The following is a 20,201-nucleotide window of genomic DNA, read 5'->3' as shown; positions in this document are numbered from 1 at the left end:
ACAGTGGCTATGATTGGCCTGGAACTTCCTATGTAGACTAGGCTGGCCTGAGACTCACAGAGGTCTGCTCGCCTCTGCCTAATGTGTACTTGGGATTAAAGATGGACAGCACCATGTACTGCCTACTGTTCCTTTTTTGTTGTGTCTATCTGATGCTAGATTCATTAAAATGAACTCGGGAGCTTCCTTTCATTTTCTATTTTATGGAACAGTTTGGTATTAGTTCTTTCAAAGTCTGCTGGAATCCTGCTACAGTGGCTTTGTTTTGTTGTTAGATTTTTGATTACTGCTTCTGTATCATTGATGGCTGTAGATTTCTTTGAATTATATATTTCACATTGTTTTAATTTTTATAGGTCATATGCATTTAGAATTTCATCCATGTCTTTTAGATTTTTCCAATTTAGTGAAATACAGGTTTTTAAGGTATGTTCATGTGACTCTTTGAATTTCCTTATCTGTTATAATGTCTTCTTTTTAATTTCTGATTTTACTAATTTGGATCTTTTCTTTTTGGCTAATCTGTCTAAGGGTTTGCCAACTTTGTTTTTTCAAAGAACCATCTCTTCATTTAATTGATCTTTTTTTTTTTTTTTTGACATATTTCACTGATTCTTTGTATTTTTGTTTCCATTTCATTAATTTCTACTTTGATCTTAGTTATCTCTTTAGACTGCTTTTGGATTTTGTTTCTCTTGGTTTTCCAAAGTCTCAAAGTCATTATGCCATTTACATCATTATTTATTTGAGTTCTCGCTGATTTAAAAATATTATTATTAGTGTGTGTGTGTGTGTGGGGGGTATTTGGGGGCCTACACGTGTTATGGCATTCATGTGTAAAGTTGAAGACAAATTTTTTTTTTGTTTGTTTGTTTTTGTTTTTTCAAGACAAGGTTTCTCTGTGCAGCTTTGTGCCTTTCCTGGGACGCACTTGGTAGCCCAGGCTGGCCTTGAACTTACAGAGATCTGCCTGGCTCTGCCTCCCGAGTGCTGGGATTAAAGGCGTGCGCCATCACTACTGGGCCTCCTTCCCCTTTTATGTGTATTCCAGAGATCATGTTCAAGTCATCAAACTTGCATGGCAGGTGCTTTATCCGCTGAGTCATCTCCCTTGCCCTCTTTGCTCTTTTGACATAAGCACTTAGAGCTATAAACATTCCTCTTAGGGTTGCCTTTTTGTGCCCCACAGGTTTGGGATGGTGTGTTTTCATTTCTGTTCCATTCTAGAAACTTCTAAAATTTCCTACCTGATTTCCTCAGTGACTCAGTCATCATTCAATAATGTGTTGTTCAGTTTCCAGGAAATTGTGTATTTTTTGTAGCTTTTCTTGTTAATATCAAGCTTTATTCTAATTTGGGTAGACAGACTACAATATGCTATTTTAACCTCATATTTGTTAAGAGTTGATTTGTGTCTTAATATGTGATCTATTTGGAGAAAGTTCCACAAACTGCTGTAAACAATGTGTGTTCTTTAGTGTTGGGTGGAACAGTCTATGTATCTGTTAGCCCATTTGGTCTTTGGTGTCCTCTAATGCCAATTTTTCTCTGTTCACTTTTTGCCTAGATAAGCTATCCATTGGTGAGAGTAGGGTATCGAAGTCACCTACTGTTACTGAGTTGGGGCTAATCTGTGACTTAACATCTACTAGTACTTGCTTTATGAAATTAGATGCACCTGTGTTTGGTGTATGTATTTAGAATTACAGTATTATTTTGATGGACTGTTCCCTTGATGAGTATGAAGCGTTCTTATCTTTTCTGTCTAGTTGGGTTTTAAGTCTACTTTGTTAGATATTAGAATAGCTAAGCCTGCTTATTTACTGGCTGCATTTGCTTGGAGTACCACTGTCTAGCCTTTTCTGAGCTGGTGTCCGTCTTCAGTTGCAGTGGTCTGAAGGAGACGTGTTTCCCATAGTCCCGGGTACTTGAATACTTGGTCCCCAGTTGGTAGCACTGTTTGGGCAGGTTTGGGTGGTGCAGTCTTGTTGGAGGTAGTACATCACCGGGGAGGGGGCGGGCTTTGGCATTAAAAGCCTTGCATCATTTCCAGGTCTCTCTGCTCCCCTCTTGCATCTCAGGCTGCGAGCTCTCAGTTTCTCACTCCTGCCACCATGTCTGCCGAGTGCCACCTTGTGTCCCTGGCATCATGGACTCCTCCCTCTCTAAGTAGCCTTGGCTATGGTGTTTTCTGACAGCAGCAGAGAGGAAATGAATACAAGAATTACGAGACTACTCTGGAGATCCACTGCCCGTTTTCCTAAAGGAAAGTTTGGCCACACTGGGATAAAGTCTGGAAAGTTTGCGCTTAGGATGACTTGTAGGGATGGGTTAGAGAGGCCAAGGGTGGTTACTATCAGCAGAATCAAGATATCTTCTCTGATGCTACAGCCCCAGGTGAGGCTGCCTCCCCGCAGCCACCCCTGGAAAGGATCTCCAAGGGACAGAGGTTACATGGACAGGAAACTCCATGATTTGTCACCTGCATGTCAGATTACTGAGTTTGCCCTCCAGGCCTTGCTGTTACCTTATAGGAGCTCTAACACAGTGTCTTAGTCAGTGTTCTATTGCTGTGAAGAGACACCATGACCACAGCAACTCTTACAGAGGGAAACACTTAATTGGGGTTGGCTTATAATTCAGAGGTTTAATCCATTATTGTCATGATGGGTAGCATGGTGTCACACAGGGAGACGTGATGCTAGAGAAATAGCTGAAGGTTCTTCATCGGATCATCAGGCAGCAAGAAGAGTAACACTAGGCCTGGCTTGAGCCCCTGAAACCTCAAAGCCCACCCCCAGTGACCCTCTTCTTCCAACAAGGCCACACCTACTCTAACAAGGCCGCACCTCCTAAGAGTATCACTCCCTATGGGCCTATGGGGGCCGTGTTCATTCAAACCACCACATGTGGGGTATCTTCACTTCTGAGAAACTATCATCAGGCAAAAAGAGGGAAATGGACATGAATATTAAATAAGCCTGGCCATTAGGCATAGCAGGGCAGATTAGATGAATTGCCTCTCTGTAAGCAATGTGAGTGTGCCACTCATGAGGCAGCTGATGTTCAGTATGCTGTCGGGGGGGGGGAGAACTACGTAGCCGCCCCCTCCACAACAACGGGAACGAAAGGATCATCACCTGGCTGTTACCCCACACTGTTCAACTTGTTCTTTGTAGAATGAAAATTCATCGTGACCAAATGCATTTTTCTACACTTCTTGAAAAGCAGGGGAACTCCCTTACCTGTCACAGAAGTCAATGAGATGAACTTTATCCCTATCGGTTGAATTTAGGTGCAACCGAGGACAAGGTATTTCGTATTTGTTCTAGATGAAACCTTAATGTGATACTTTCCAAGGATAGGAAACCAAAACCAAAACCAAAAGAACCTCAAAATGGCTATTGCTTTAAGAACATGAATATAGTCTACATTTTAATTTTTTTAGTAAGTTCTCCAAAAGATGCCTGAGGGGTGTCAGGCTCTGCTGATCTCTCTAAAAGTGCCCCTTCTGCTACCCCCTGACCACTGGTCCTCTATGTCCACCAGGTGTTGGTTTATACTGTACAGTAGTCTCCTCCACTAGCGAGCTCATTTCCTGTCTACTCAGCTAGCTATTGTTAACTGAGATCTGAAAATATTCAATGAAGAACTCCAGATTTTTATTATTTTATTATACTATTATTACAGTTCTTGATATTACTCACTTATTGTACTTAGTATATGGATTAAAGTTTGCCATAGCGACATATGCATAGAGTAAAGCATAGTGTCTATGGGGCGTGGCTCTATCTTTTGGGCATTGTGGAAAGTCTTGGAACTCGTCCCTCCTGGGATAAAGAGAGCCGCTGAGTGCCACAGGTGGCTACTTCATTTGTCTCCTGCTGAAGGCCATGAGGCCCCGAGGACGAGTCTGTAAGCAGATCTCAGAATCTGGGACATGGGACTAACGAATTCCAATAATGCCTGAGTCAACAGTGAGTACAGGTGTCTGTCTCCACACACACATTGTCCCACACATCAAATGGCTGATCACTTCATGACAGCCACTCAGTCTTTAGGGCCATGCTGGTTTTGGCTGCATCCCAGGCTTCCTTCCCAGCCTACTTGGAAGCTTGTGGTTTGTCTCCTCCGGCCTCGGAGGTGCAGGGGTGGGTAAGCACTGCTTAATGCATCTGCTCTGTGGGTCCTGCCCAGGCCTGGCTGGGTTGCTCTGTCCTGCTGTATTGCTTCACTCCTGTGCTGGTGAGATGGACATTTACACATTTCTGCAGGTCACCTACTTCCAGGGACCTCTCTTGCCAGGTGAGAAAGGACAGTGGGCTTTTGGTAAATGTGAGCTCTGACCTATGCTTCTCTTGCTGCCTCTCTGTGGAGACTCCGGACATACTGTCTGCTCCCAGAAGGGCCTATAAAATGCATCTACTCCAGCAGTCAGGTTTCCACACTGTGGACAGCACCTGCTCACCTTTCTTACAATGATTCCCTTCCAGGCACCACACAAGAGTTAATCAGAGCTCTTGTGATGATGTCATATGTGCTGCTGCCCAGGGAAGAGTAGCTGCTGCCTGCACCCCAGATTAGCTAGCCATGCCCTCAACGCATGTCAGAGGTTTCAAAGGCAAATAACAGCTCCTGAATTCCTCAATGCATTTCTTTCCTTTTGAGAAACATCATGATTTGATAGATGAAATAAATACTCCAATACATGCTATGGGTACTCAGTACCCATAGAAATTAGAAAACTAGGAAGGGGCTGTAGTGACTAATATGGTTTGTCAACTTTACTGGATCTGGAATCAACTAAAATGCATAATTCTGGGCATGCTTTCCAGGGATTTTCTTCATCAGATTATTTGAAGTGGGAAGATTCACCCAATGGCCACACAGGTCAAAGGACATGGAAGAGGGAAGCTTTGCACTCTGTCTGCTTGCTTTCATTCCTGCTGGCCAGTTCATCCTTCCTGTTGCTATGGCATTCCTTCACTGACATTAGAACCAATTCTCTGGGATTCCAACACAGTCTGAAGACCAGCAGCTCTCTGGAAGTCCTCCAGGCCTTCAGTACCAGATTGGGTCTGTTGGGATCAGCCTCATGGGCTGGGCAGGTACCAGAGTCTCTATATAATGCCGTGCGTGTGTGTGTGTGTGTGTGTGTGTGTGTGTGTGTGTGTGTGTGCGCGCGCGCGCAACCACACACACACACACACACACACACACACACACATCATATATTCCTTTATTTCTATTCCTTTAGAGAAGCTTGACTAATACAGGGGCAACAGGGGAGATTTTGAAGGAAGGGGAATAGAACCCAGGTGATGAAGGAGAAGGGGGAAATAATGGGACAAGTAGGGTTAAATGGGTTGAGGGATCTGAAGGCAGAATAGTGGAGGAAGTTTGGGGAGGGATAACACTAAGGACCTTTGAAAACATTGCTACTGTAGACACCTTGTAAAATACATACACATTTAAAAGGAGTTTAAATGGACTTACCCTATAATTGAGACAATGATAGGCTATTCAATTAAAAAGCCTTGTGCTAGGTAGAGGTTACTTCTTTTTGAGTTGTTGGTTGTTTTTTACTCTTTTGGGGGGCCCACCTCCCAGCTCCCAAATAAGTCACACATGGAGGCTTATCCTTACTTATAAATGCCTGGCCTTGGCTTGGCTTGTTTCTAGCCAGCTTTCCTTAACTTAAATTATCCTGTCAATCTTTTGCCTCTGGGCTTTTCCTTTTCTATTACTGTATACCTTTCTTTCCTTTTCAATATTTATTTACTTATTTATCTACTGTGCATTGGTGTTTTGCCTGCATGTCTGCCTGTGTGAAGGTGTTGGATCCCTTGGAACTGGAGTTACAGACAGTTGTGAGCTGTCATGTTGGTGCTGGGAATTGAACTCAGGTCCTCTGGAATAGCAGCCAGTGCTCTTAACCACTAAGCCATCTCTCCAGCCCCCTTTCTTTGTTTCTTATTCCGAGGTTTGCTGTGTAGCTGGGTGGCTGGCCCCTGGAGTCCTCTTCCTTCTCTGGCTACTTCTTTTTTCTCCCCGCCCCCAAGATTTCTCCTATATATTCTCTCTGCCTGCCAGCCCCACCTACTCTCTCTCCTGCCTTGCTATTGGCCATTCAGTTCTTTATTAGACCATCAGGTGTTTTAGACAGGCACAGTAACACAGCTTCACAGAGTTGACAAATGCAACATAAACAAAAGCAACGCACCTTAAAATAATATTCTACATCAGGTCAGTGGGGTTCCATCAACCTCCACAAATACTGTAGTCTATTGATGCTGCTTTGGTTACCCTCCAGAACTTTTTGGTAAAAACCCTATTGCTGAAGACACCACACACTTGGGTCATAGGGCATGGTGAAATCAAGCTAGACAGCCCAGAAGCTTCATCTCTGATGGAGAGCTCTCATAGTGCTGGAGGTTCTGGGCATGCTGCTAGGGGAGAAGAACAACCATCAGTCTTATGCAGTTGTGAATCCTATGAGCTACAATAATGACTAGCCTGCCAGAATATGGCCTCCAGTGAAATAGTTGTGCAAATATTATGTAAACAGCCATCTTCTGATTGTATTTAAAGACAACACCATTAGGCAGAACTCATTCCCAGCAGTGTTACTGGGGACATAACCCTTGGCTGGCTAGGTCGTAGACCACAGGAGAAAACCCAATACTTTATTCTGTTAAATGAACATAATAGACTGTTCTTATCTTTATAACCATAGACTACTCACCTCTCAACCCATATTAGAGGAGCTTATTTCTGTAGTAGATGGCAATTAATATATAGTCCCCCCCCCCAAAAAAAAAGATAAACTCATCCTTTTCTTTATATCTATTTGTGGCTTGTTCTCTGCAGTTTTGACCAGTTGTGGTTTTCTTTGTCATGGTCTGTTGCAAAGACATTTATTTGGTGGGGGTGGGTGATACCTATACCTATTTGTGGATACAAGGATTTTTTAAAAAATGTCTGTATGTGTGTCATGTGCAGTACCCATGGGGACCAGAAGAGGGCATAAGATTCCCTGGAACTGGAGTTACACATGGCTGTTACCTGCCGGGTGGGTGCTGGGAATCAAACCTGGGTCCTTGTGCAAGAGCAGTCAGTGATCTGAACCACTGAACCACCTCTCCAGCCCAGGAAAGTTGTTTAAATGATGCTTTTCCTATTTACGAGCTGCAGCTTCAACAGCAGGACACCGTCACTTCTGGCTTGGTTTAAATGAACTTATGGGGCCTCTTTAAGAGGACCGACTTGTGCTTGTGGCCCTGAGATGGGTTTTTCAGAATAACTCCCACCTCCCTGCTCTAGTCACTCTGTTTCCTCTTTCTTCTCACTAGCTGCTTTGCTCTGGATCCCGATCTAAGGACATAACCGAGGGCAGATTGTTTTCTTATTGGCAGACTTAACCTTTTAGAGCTGTCCTGGTTCACAGCAAAGCGGAACAGAAGGTCCAGAGATTTTCCCATCTGCCCCTTGCCCTCCACATACACACACAGCCTGCTTCCTCATCATTCCCCAGAGGGGGGCATCTGGTATCACGGATGAAGCAGCCAGACAGATCACTCTGAGCGTGCAGTCGGAGTGCTCTGTTTTCCTGGTCATTCGGTGGTTGTGGACAAAGGAACAACACATGTCCTCCCTGGCCACGTTGCCCAGATCGGCCTCACTGCCCTAAAGATGCCCTGGCTCCTCCCAGCCCTCCTCAGGGAACCTGAAGCCCTGGATGGTTTTGCTGGCCCTTGGACACACGGAGTCACCGCCTCGGTGGGCAGGACCTCATTTCCATGTTTGTCAGAGAAAGAATTGACTTCAGTTTGAGACCATCCCTTCCCCTCATGAAACTGTTAGTGCTAAGTGTGCTGTGAAGCAAATAACAGTCCTTGTGGGTTTTTCTTTGCTAAACATTTTTAAAGATTCGTTTATTATTTAAGTGTATGAGTGTCTTGTTTGCATGTATATATGTACACCGTATTCATGCCACAGAGGTCAGAAAGAGTGTCGGATCTCTGGAACCAGAGTTATGTATGATTGAGAATAGCCATGTGGGTGCTGGGAACTGGACCTGGGTCTTATGCAAGAGGAAGTGTTCCTAACCACTGGACTACCTCTCTAGCCCCAGTCTTTTTTTTTTTTTTTAACCACATCTATTCTTATTCTCATTTGATTCTGTCATGGTACTTTGGTTCTAGTTTAACTTCCCCCCCCCCCACACCATCCCCAGCTCTGGAAACTGACATGAGGGCCTCCTGCATGCTAGGCCAATGCTCTACTGTGGAGCCACACCACAAGCTCTTGCAGCGGGTGCATCTTCTGATGATCATTTTCCATGTCAGGCCTCAGTACTTAGGTCTCGTCTTGGAAGACATACGTGTTTGGAGAGAGTTTTCATAGATGGTCGGAGAGTGGTCGTCCTGTCTTTTTTTTTTTTTTTTTTTTTGGTTTTTGGTTTTTTCGAGACAGGGTTGGTCGTCCTGTCTTGCTCAATCATTTTGCTCTAAATTGCTGACCTGTCGGATGGCGCCAGCGGGGGAGTTACCTGTGGTAGAGGGGCTGCGGCTGGGTCCACACCTTGGTCCTCACTCAGTGGCATCGTCCAAGCGGGGACAGGTCACCCGGAGGCCACCGGTGCAAGATGGTGAGTTCTCCCAAGCTCTGGTCCGCTGCTGCCCGTTTCATCCATATCCTTCCAAACTGCCTCCATGACAGCACAGCACGAGAGGGGTGGCGCTGAGCTTTCCTGCCTCCTCTGGGGCAAATGTTTTCCTGTCCCTTCCAAGCTTCCAGAAGTCTACTCACCTGGGAACCCACAAGCCCCACGGGATTCTTTTCAGTCCTTAAACTTGCTCAGCTGTTGAAGGTTCTTCTTCCCCAAATTCTTTCTTTTTCCAGAGTGGCAGGGAACCACACAGCTGTCCATTCTACTATCACTCACAATAGGGACTGGTCCTTCCTCTCTGTCAATCACGAGTCTTCTCTGTTTACCTCAATCCTCTCGGTTGGAGCATATTTATGGCCAGCGGCTGGCTGTGCTGTGACCTCCCAGGGTTGTATAGTGGCACAGATATAGCCTGGCTTCACGCCTTGCTCTGTCACGTGGTGGCTGCATGAACATGGGACCACATGGCGTATTCTAGGGTGTGTGATGCTGCTCACTCAAGTTCAGGTCCCGTCAAAGGTTAATCATCCATACTAAACCAAACCAAATAAAGCCAGACCAGATACACACGGTCATAGTTGGGGTGTCCATTGCTGTGGTAAAACACCATGATCAAAAGCAACTTGAGGAGGAAAGAGTTTATTTCACTTTACGGCTTGTGGTCCATCATCCAGGGAAGCCAGAGCACGAACTTGGAGCCAGGAACTGATGCAGACAGAGGCCATGGAGAATCGGTGTTTACTGGTTTGATCATCATGGCTTGCTCCGCCTGCTTTCTTATACAATTTCTGGACCACATGCCCAGGAATGACACTGCCCCTCCCACATCAACCATCAGTCAAGAAAAATGCCTTCAGACTAGCATACATGCCAATTCTATGGGAGCATTTTCTTGATTAAGGTCCCTTCCTCCATATGATCCCAGCTTATCTCAAGTTGATATAAAACTAGCCAGCACATTTGACTCTGTCAGCTCAACACATAAACACATTGCTTATTAAGCTGTGGAGGCCCACAAAGGTTTCCTAGTGAGATCTGAGCTTGCTTTACCCAGCAGGGCTGCATTAGAGGATTGCTTGACCAAGCGTGTAGTTACCAGGTTATTGGAAGGGTCTGTATTTGGCTGTGCTGGGAAAGGTCTTTTGCTCCCCCACTTAGCATTCCTATAAATGGCCCTTTAGAAGATACAGGAGGGGCTGGTGGATAATGATCCGGGCCTTCCCGAGGCTATCCTGTGTTTCTATTTGTTTCTCTCCCCTCTATCCTTCTATCTAAATATTTCTCCCTCCTCCCTCCTCAAGAGTACCCTGGGGAAAAAGTGGGAGCAGGCCTCCCACAGAGAAATGGGTAGGTCCCCCACATTAACCCAGAATATTTTTTGTTGTCCCTAAGATGCTATGTTAATATGACAATATAAATCATCCCAACTTTTAAAAGCCCCACAGTTTTTAAACATTTTAACATTTTTAAAGTTTAGTCTTTTTAAAATTTCCCGAGTCTCTCTAAAACTGCAAAGTTTCTCTAAAATTCTATCTCTTTAAAAGTTTCAAAGCCTCTCAACTGTGGGCACCTGTTAAGTCAGAATAAATGAAAGACTTTCTAACTCTAAGAAGGAAGAATCAGGGCATAGCTACAATCAGATTAAACCAAGTCGAAGTTCAACAGTACAAAAGTTTCAGTGCCTGGGACTCACTCACAACCTTCTGGGCTCCAAAGGGCTTTGACGCCTCCATTTTTGTAGGTCTGCCATTCACAGCACACACAGCTTGTCTTCTAGGCTCAGGCTGGCTCCACTCCACACCTGCTGCTGTCCTTGGCAGCCATTCATGGTACTGGCATTTCCAAAATGCTGGGGTCTCTGCAACTGGACTGCACCTTCACCAATACCCCCTCCTCAGCTCTCTCCAGGGACTCTGACCCTGTCACATGATACCAAGTTACAACCTCTATCCATGGCCCCTTCTACCAGAACTGAGGGTATACCTTCACCGATGGCCCCTCCCAGCCTCTCTTCAGGAATGCCAACCAAGGCACATGGTACCAAGCCTCAGTGGTTCTCCATAATCCCTTCATGCTTTTAAAAGCAGTACCAGCTAGAAAAACTCTTACACATTACCAAGTTCAGCTGCTAGCACAAGGTACAGCCTCAGCCCCCTCTGGACCACAGCTGCTGTGTGCTGACCCGGAGGAAACGCTTCCCAGAAAAGTTCACCTCAGTGATGCTGGTCTCTTCTTAGTTACAGCCGATTCTCAGCTCCAGCTGACCAGCATCGATTGTCCCAGCAAAGCAAATGTTTCACTTTAGTGGTTCTGGTCTCTTGTTAATCACAGCCGGCCAAAACCACAGATTCTTAAAACAGCAAACGGCTTGGCTTATCTTTAAAGGACTCTCAAACTTCCCTCTGAAGTTTCCCAATCCAGGTCTCCACCGACTGTGTTTCTCTCAATTCTCTTATTTTTGAAACTCCCTGAAAACAGTCCACTGAGCTCTGAGCGCTTATTGGCTTTTCTAGCCCAATGTTCTAAGCCCCTCCCACAATCCTCCCCTAAGCACATGGTCAGGTCTGTCACAACACAAGTACACGACCTGGTACCAATTTCTGTTTTGGGGTTTCAGCACTAGCTGAAATAAAAACACCATGACCAAAAGCAGCTTGAGGAGGAAAGGATTTTTATCTTGAAGTTTATAATCCATCATCCAGGGAAGTCAGATCAGGAACCTGGAGCCAGGAACTGATGCAGAGGGCACCGAGGAGTGCTGCTTACTGGCTTGACTCCCGCCCTGGCTTGCCTAATCTCCTTTCTTATATCACAGGACTACCTGCCCCTCCCTTGGGGGGGGCACTTCCACAGTGAGCTGAGCCCTCCCACATCAATCACCAATCACAAAAATACCCCCAAGACCTGTCTACAGGCCAATCCTCTAGAGGCATTTTCTCGATTAAGATCCCTTCTTCCCAGATGACCCCAGCTCTTGTCAAGTTGACATAGAAACTAGCCAGCACAAACACACAAATCTAAGATAGACTTGAAAAAGAGTAGACTAACCCTACAGAGTGATGAAAAGTTCTTGTGTGTCTTCACTCCGTGCTTTTAGAGTAGCTAAAGATATGAGTTAAAGTCACGTCAGGTAAGAGACCACCAGTGACGGTCCCAAAGAGATTGCTCTTCATGAAAGAGTGTATCGCACTCAAAAAATGTAATAGAAATGGCCAGATTAAAAACCTGGGTCTTATCCACAGCCGACTGCTTCAAACAGAATGAGGATCGAAAGAGACGCGAGGTCTCTTCCTGATTAATGTCCATCTATCAGTGAAAGACAAGGGAGAAGACCCAGGATATCTGCTTTCTTACAGTGCCACAGACTCGCTGGAGGAGAACACACTGGCAGCCAGCACAGCTTTGCTTGCTCTGTGTGCTCAGGTAGATGAAATATTTTCATAACTAGTGCTGTGGCTTGGATATGGTTTGAATATGTCATATTTTTCTTTACTTTCCCCCCCTTCCTTCTTCCTTCTTTTCGTTTTCCTCCCCTCTCCCCTGCTTCTCTCTCTCTCTCTCTCTCTCTCTCTCTCTCTCTCGACAAGGTCTTGCTACATAGTTCTGGCTGGCCTGGAATTCACTTTATTGCCCAGGCTGGCTTCAAACTCTCGGTAATCCTACCTCACCCTCCCCAAGGACTGGTATTGTGTGTGCCACCATGAACATCTCTGATTCGTACTTTAAGCCTCATGTGTTGAATTTAATTGAAAATTTGAGGTATTAAGGGAGTCGTCGCTTAATCCAAATCTGGTGTCTAGAGGTGGGGTCTGTAGGAGCTGTTGAGAACCTAGATGAGGTCATTAGGGTGGAATTCCATGACCAAGGGCTTTATAAGAGGAGGGAGAGAGACCAGGGCATCTCTTCCTCTCCTCTTCTCTTCTCTCCTCTCCTCTGCTCTGCTCCCCTTTCCTCCCCTTTCCTCTCCCTCTCCTCTCCTCTGCTCCCCTCCCCTTCCCTCTCCCTCTCCCCTCTCCCCTCTCCCCCTCCCCACAGCATATCAAGACTGAACCCATGTAAAAGACTGAACCACCTTGAGACCACCAAGAGGTTAGCAAATAGACAATCACCAAATGCAAGCTCTTCGCTATTGATCTTCAGAAGGATAAGTCATAGTAAACCTCTCTTTGCTATAAAGTTACTTGGCCTCAGTTATTTAATTGTAGCATTGCAAAGTGCATTAATACACCTAGTCAAGTCAATTATGCTTTTAACTGGTATAGGTCCAGGCTTGCCATCAATAGGCCTTCTTAGGGTGGCCTGGGGGAAACCAGAGGCAAGAGTTAGCTAACCATGGATTGGTCATGTAGACTGTGACTCACAAAAAATTGAGCTAATGCTTAAAAAAAAAAAAAAGTCTTGCTGGGTGTGGTAGCACATGCCTTTAATCCCAGCACTTGGGAAGCAGAGGCAGGTGGATCTCTGAGTTGGAGGATAGACAGAGCTACATAATAGACCTTCCAAATAATTAGTCATCCGTGGAAAACTGATGTTTCCATCTTATTCTAGGAATTCATAACACCTGACCACTGTGAGGGACTAGCGTATGTCTCACACGCATCAGGGGAATGAAGCTGCCTCTGGTAAGACAGGACATGGACCCTCTGCTTTAATTGCTAGTTGGGACACGATTTTGTATTTTCTACCCCAGATTCATATATTGAATTATAATCCTCAATGTCATTTTGCCACAGAGCCTAAGGAGGTAACTAAGGTCACAAGGCAAGACTCTAATCTGACAGAGCTGATGTCCTCATCAGAAGGGGAGACGGCAGACGGCCCCTCACCTACATGCAGAGCAGACTTTTTTTTTTTTTTTTTTTTTTTTTTTTTTTTTTTTTTTATTTCTGAGACAGGATTTCTCTGTGTAGTTTTTGGTGCCTGTCCTGGATCTCGCTCTGTAGACCAGGCCGGCTTTGAACTCACAGAGATCCGCCTGGCTCTGCCTCCTGAGTGCTGGGATTAAAGGCATGCGCCGCCGCCGCGCCGCCGCCACCGCCGCCGCCCCGCCGCCGCCACCACCGCCCGGCCAGAGCAAAGACTTTAATAGCCAACACCATGTGAAGGACGCTGTCTACAAGCCCAGGACCCCACTCTGGAAAACAGCCCTGTCAACGCCTCCACCACAGACTTCCAGCTTATGAAGCTGAGCTACCTCAGGCCCCTTTCCACTGTCTGTGTCCCACATCCAGTCACCGACCCCTTCTCCAGGGCCACACCTCCCAGTTCCTACCTTGCTCTTCAAATTGAACTCCATCAGGCCTTACCCTTTTGGAGGAGAGGATGGGGGTAGGTTGGAGGGGGGGAGACTAGGAGGGAAGGGACGAGAGGGGGATTGATTGGTATGTAAAATGAGTAAAAAATTTCTTAAAGAAAAAACAAAACAAAACAAATTTGACTCCATCACATCCACATACCATCCCTGAACCCAGTAATACCATGTATTCCTGAAAAATGTGCCCCCTAAGGTTAAAAACAGGGCCACACCCCCTCCAACCAAGAGGTCCTCACAGTTCCAAGGATACTTTGATGTTTGTGCTGTTGCTGGGGAGCCTTGCTGAGGGCTGTATGGAAGAGAGTCAAGGAATCTGATCAACCTTATGGTGGAGCTGGACCTTGGGATGACATCCTGGCCTGAGCAGTTATTGTGGGTGGGGATGAGAGCATCCTCAACATAATGGACCAGGACAGAGGGGCACTGGAGCAAGCAGGCCTGCCCTGAGTCTGTGCACTCTGTCCCCAATGCCGGGCTCTCAATGCACCTGTCTAGGATCAGTGAAGCAGTGGGCAAGTAAGAGCAAAGACTCACTAGCAAACGAAGGAGTAACGGAAGCAGACCTCTGAGATCAAGGGCCTACAAGTCTGAGCCAAAACTTCCAGTCAAGCCCATTCTACATGGTAACAAACGCCAGGAACCTTTCCGTGTTTAACTCAAATGTACTAAAACATATAAAACATTTCAGTCTGATGTAACAGGCTTTTTAAAAAAATTATTATTATTGTGATTTGTTAGTTTTTCAAGATGGTGCTGGGGACCCAGGACCAGTGCCTGCTACCACTGAACTAATCTTAGACCCAGGTTTTCTTGCTGATAACATTGGGTGGAAGACGAAATGTACTCCACAAAGTGAGTCATTTGAGCTAATGCCACTCAGATTAGATGTTGATATAAAAACCATATTAGGCTATGAGGTAGTCTCTAAAGAAAATAATCATAAAAATGTGCTAAAGAAATTTATGCTTTAGAGCCCAGCAGAATTGTTCAGAGACCATCTCCCACTTTTCTTTACAGAATCACAAATCAAGCCTTTTCTGCTTCATATATTTCTGATGGTGGTGCTTCTGGGACTGAACCCAAAGCCTTGCAAATACTAAGCCCCACCTCTATTATTTTAGGAGTTTGACTAGTCAGTCACACTGAAAAACCTTCTGTTAGGGGCTGGAGAGATAGCTCAGTGGTTAAAGGAATTTGGTGTTCCTCTAGAGGACCTGAGATTGAGTCCCAGCACCCACACGGGAGCTCATAGCTGTCTGTCATCCAGTCCCAAAGTATCTGATGTCATCCATCTTCTTGCCTCCAAGGGTAATGGATGCACATGGTGCATAGACATACAAGCAGACAAAACACTATACAGATAAAATACATTAAAAGAGGAAAAACTTGTTAATCATAACTCATGACCTATTTCTTGAGACCATAATTCTCCCCCACTTTGAGCTTTTAAAATTTGATCCATTAAACAAACTGAAAATATGTGTGAACTTTGAGCTCTTGTTATTTCAAATATGAGGTAATAAGCAAGCTGTATTAGGCTATCAGACAATGTTTTTTAGAGTACAGTCCTTCAAAATTCATTAGAAGCAGCTGATATTTATTTTGCCATTCAAAATGTATTTAATGCCCATGCCCTCAACTATGATTCAAAATAGGCATGAGATTCTAAAAATATAATTTCATATCCCCAGGACTCTAGAAACATTTGCTTGCCATATTTTAGAAGTTGGCACTGGAGAGCTGGAGAGCAGAAGTCTGAAGCTTTTTTGGTCTCCTCTTTTGAGGCAACAATCATATTTGGTTTTGGTATATGGTAGTTAACTCTATCTGCAATTTGGTGTTTGCCTACAGTTTAAGTTACCCACGGTTAACAGTGGTTAGAAAATATTAAATGGGGGCTGGAGAGATGGCTCAGTGGTTAAGAGCACTCGACTGCTCTTCCAGAGGTCCTGAGTTCAATTCCCAGCAACCTCATGGTGGCTTACAACTATCTATAATGGGATCCGATTCCTTCTCCTGGTGCACATGAAGACAGAGCACTCATATACATAAAATACATGAATAAATCAATCTTTAAAAAAGAAAATATTAAATGAAAAATTTCAAAAATAAACTGTTTTCAATGGTCCTTCTAATTAACACAACGAAACCTTCCTTGTGTTGACCACTCCATCCTGCCCAGGAGGTATGTCATCCCTTTGTAGAGAGAATCCACACGGTATATGCTACTTGCTGGCTGGTCACTTAGTTATCTGGTTTTGATCCATGGTGGTGTTTTCAACTCACTCTTTTTTTCCCATGATGCAACAGCATTCATTACACCAAATGCCATATGGGGTTGCTCACCTGTACCTCAAGTAACTCTTATAACAGTATATGTCACTGATAGGGCGTGTGAGGATGGGTTAGGGTACTTTCCGTATCCTGCAGCATAGGAAGGTATCTGCAGATATACTCTATTAGTGACCTGTTTGCTCTAAAGAGTGCAGAGAGTTGACACTAGCTGACATTAACCGGACCTAGAGGTTTAAGAAGTGTGAGCCCAGATGTTCATAAAGATTATAATGGAAGACAAGCGAAAGGGTGATAACAAGGGAGTTATGCTTATCATACTAATTCCAAGAATGTTAAAGACTACCTAGGAACAATTGTCTGTTTTCTTCTCTATAGCGACTGCGGCCTGGGTTTGACCAGGTGCTGACCTGCCAGTGACTGTTTCAGATCGCTGGTCCTCTGAGTGAAGTGCAATGTACATGTGTCTGCTTATGCACCTTTGTGGAGACAGATAACACATATGATGCCCCAGTATTCCAGGCACATGCCAACTCCAGTTTCATTCACCTCTGTTTCATTGCTGAGACTCTGTATTACCTCATGGCGTCATAAGAAGGGCAAGTAGAGCACAATATGAGAAACCACATTCATATGACATTTATTACAGGTTATTATTCATAAAGTATTCTATTAGTTGTTGTTACTCTCTTACTGTGCCCAATGTACATATTAAACTTCATCCTAGGTATGCATACATGGGCAAAGCATACTATGAGAGGTTTCTATATATGATTTCCATTACCCATAGAGGTTTGGGAATGTGTCGCCTGAAGAAAATGTAGGAGTCTCATGCTTATATTTTGTCTTTTGTTTCAAGAGAAAGTTCTCTTTTTTTAGAATTCAGACATCTCACGATGATATAGCAGCTAGTTTTGTTTTAAACTATTCATTTTTAAAGTGGGTGGGTCTGTTCAAACTCATTATTTGTTCTCCAGTTTTTAAGAATGGCATTGATTTGTAAACTAGTTTTTTTCTTCTCATGGCGTAACCCGTATACACAGCTGAGTTCAGACGCCAGCCATTCCTCCTGATAGCTCACAAAGTTGGATCAAATTCTGACATCTTAGTTTTCTCCCTGATTCAGGGCCAGGCCTTGCCAAGCCTGAATAACCCGAGTTCCCTCCCCCTGGGACCCACAAGTTGGTAGGAGAGAAGAGACATAAGTTGTCCTCTGACCTCCACATGCATTCTGCGGCATGTATGTGCCAACGCACACACAAATAAATACATGTAATAAAATTGTAAAACAAAACAAAACACTTGATGATTTAGGGGATGGAGAGATGGTGCTTGATGCTCATGTACGAGGGGCTGAGTTTGGATCCCACCATCATGAAACCATGCAACCTCAAGGCTTGGTGGCTACAAATCTAGGTCCAGGTTCGACGAGAGACTTTGCCTCAAAGGATCAAGGAGGAGGGTGATGGAGCAGGATTCCCAATGTCCTCCTCTGGTTTCTGCGTGTGCAGAGACACCATGCACAGAGACATGCAGGGATTCATGACTTAGTTCCCCTTTCCTTGCACAGTTGACTGCACAGAAAGTCTTTTCCAGTTGTTAGTAAGAGCACACTTATTCTTGCTAAAACTCAACTCTGAAAAATATCAGCGAACCTCCAAATGCTTGCAGGTTTATGTCCACTTTATTACAGCTGGTGAGGGAATATTGAGGCTGGGGGGCGGGGCAGAGGGTGGGAACAGACAGGCAGGACCTTCCCCTCTCATGCTGGTTCTGAGAAGAGCGAACAGCAGCATGGCACCCGTATGGGTATAACACCGTGTGATAAGGACGACAGTGCTGTTTCTCATCAGCCAGCATCATACAACTATCCCAGCTCTGCTCTAAGATTTGTTTACGATAAATGCTTTGTGGTCTAGCTAAAAGGCTTTCTAAGTCTCCTTTTATTGGTGTTCTTAGAACAAACTAAGCTGCCTGGACTGTGGCAGGAAATGGAGGACTAGGATGAAGACATCCCTGTGGAGTTCACGCTACGGAAATCAATGGACCAAGGGCGGAAATTTCCCAGAGAGGCTCATTAATTAGTAATCAGGGAGCCACTGGCCCCGAGTCGCAAGGCAACAAAAGAGAGCGAAACCACCCAGGAGCGCCAGAGCCGTTGACATGTCAGGGTGAAAGTCATTCTGTTTGCAGTGTCCACACCTGACATTCCCCAAGGCAGGTGCGAATCCCCGAATCCTCGCTCGAATCCCCGGCTCCCGCGCCGGAGGTGCGGACTTACCCAGCAGCAGGAGCCGGTGCGTCTGCTGCAGGTCGCGCTTCTGCTCGCGCAGCATGCGGTCGATGCCTCGGCTCACTTTCCTGGCTTCCTTTGCGGCCTCCCGCTCCTCGGCGCGCAGCTGCTCCTGTCGCCGCCGGCTCTGCAGTTCTACTACCGGCCGAGCGCTCGCCGGGTTCCGGCCCCGCCTCGCCGGAGCAGGGTCTCCGCTGGAGCCGGGGCTGGCACCGGGGCCGGGGCTGGGGTTGGGGCGGCGCTGGACTGCGCGTCCTCCGCGCGCGGATCGTCCGCGGTGCAGGGTGCATCCCCCGAGCTCCCGAAGAGCAGCGGTCGCAGGCTATAGCACAGGCCCATTGGGGCTCAGGGCACCGGGTGCGGGGCGCGGGGCGCGGGGCGCGGGCAGATCCCCCGGGTCAGACCGTGGCTCCAGCGGACGCGCGAGGCTGCGCTGCACTCGGACCCCGGGGTGCCGGTTGCGGGGCGTGGCTGCGGTGGGTCCAACCCGAGGGCCACGGCCCCTCACTGCCCCGAGGGGACATTGTGCACCGTCTGCACGTCCTGGGCGGGTGCTCTCACCTGAGAGCTCAGCGAGCTGGCGGAGCTGACCCAGCTGCCCGGCCTTGGCCAGCCCGGCCCCGTTACCGTAAATGCAGCCGCGCAGTCTGCTCCCGTTACCGTAAATACCGCCTCCTATGGCAAGTATTAATGCTACCCTGGCTGCTTACCTTAAGTACCAGACAGAACTCTTTGCCCTGTTGCAGGGGCGATTAGGTTACCACTAGCTGGAGCTGGGACAGAGAGTGAGCGATCCATGGTGCTGGGGCAGGGTGGAGCATTGTTAAAATGTTGGGTTTGGTGGACTTTTTTTTTTTTTTTTTTTTTTTTTTTTTTTTTTTTTTTTTTTTTTTTTTATGACCGAGCAAAACTCCTCTACTGGTTGTGTGTCAACTTGACAGAAGCTAGAATCATCAGAGAGGAAGGAGTCTCAGCTGAGGAAATCCCTCCTTGAGATCCAGCTGTAAGGCATTTTCTCAATTGGTGATCAACAGGGGAGGGGTCAGCCCGTGGTGGGTAGTGCCCCATTCATGGGCTGGTGGTCCTGGGTTCTATAAGAAAACAGGCTGAGCAAGCCAGTAAGCGGCACCCCTCCATGGCCTCTTCATCAGTTTCTGCCCTGTTTGAGTTCCTGTCCTGACTTCTTTCAGTGATGAACAGCAAGGTGGAAGTGTAAGCCAAATAAACCCTTTCTTCCTCAATCTTGCTTTTTGGTCATGGTGTTTCGAGGGTAGCAATAGAAACCCTAAGGCAACTCCCAAGAATGGGTAGATGAGACCTTTGGATAGACCCTTCCCTTAAGTCCGGCAGCTTGGAGCTGGGAAGCTTTTAAAGAGCAACCCCTCTTGGACAGCCAGCCTGCTGTATACACTCGAAAGCCCCGTGACACACGTCAACTGAACAGATAATGGCAACTGAAGCCATGGTTCCTGCTCCAGAAGGTCTTGCTCAGTCATGACCACTGCAGACCACCCGTGCCTGCTTTGGAAGACAGTACCCCAGCAAGATAGGCCCTGGTGACCATTAGGTGACCTGGAAGCTCTTCTGACAGGAGGGGAAGCTGTAAGAGGCTAGCTAGTGCCACGAAACTG

General features: G+C 46.1%; 1 protein-coding gene across 1 annotated transcript in view; it reads right to left on the bottom strand.

The window, feature by feature from the left end:
* Gnal (G protein subunit alpha L) overlaps positions 1-19,178 on the bottom strand; it is a 124,860-nt gene extending 105,682 nt beyond the window's left edge. The window contains 2 exon segments of the mRNA XM_028856207.2: positions 18,559-18,741; positions 18,744-19,178. Of these exon segments, the coding sequence (XP_028712040.1) occupies positions 18,559-18,741; positions 18,744-18,909 (349 nt within the window). The 5' untranslated portion in view covers positions 18,910-19,178.
* Positions 19,179-20,201: the final 1,023 nt, after the last annotated feature.

The sequence above is a fragment of the Peromyscus leucopus genome, chromosome 19 (assembly GCF_004664715.2).
Source record: "Peromyscus leucopus breed LL Stock chromosome 19, UCI_PerLeu_2.1, whole genome shotgun sequence".
In the NCBI taxonomy this organism is placed as follows: Eukaryota; Metazoa; Chordata; class Mammalia; order Rodentia; family Cricetidae; genus Peromyscus; species Peromyscus leucopus.
Note: the sequence above shows the minus strand (reverse complement) of the source record. Positions and strands in the feature narration are given on the sequence as shown.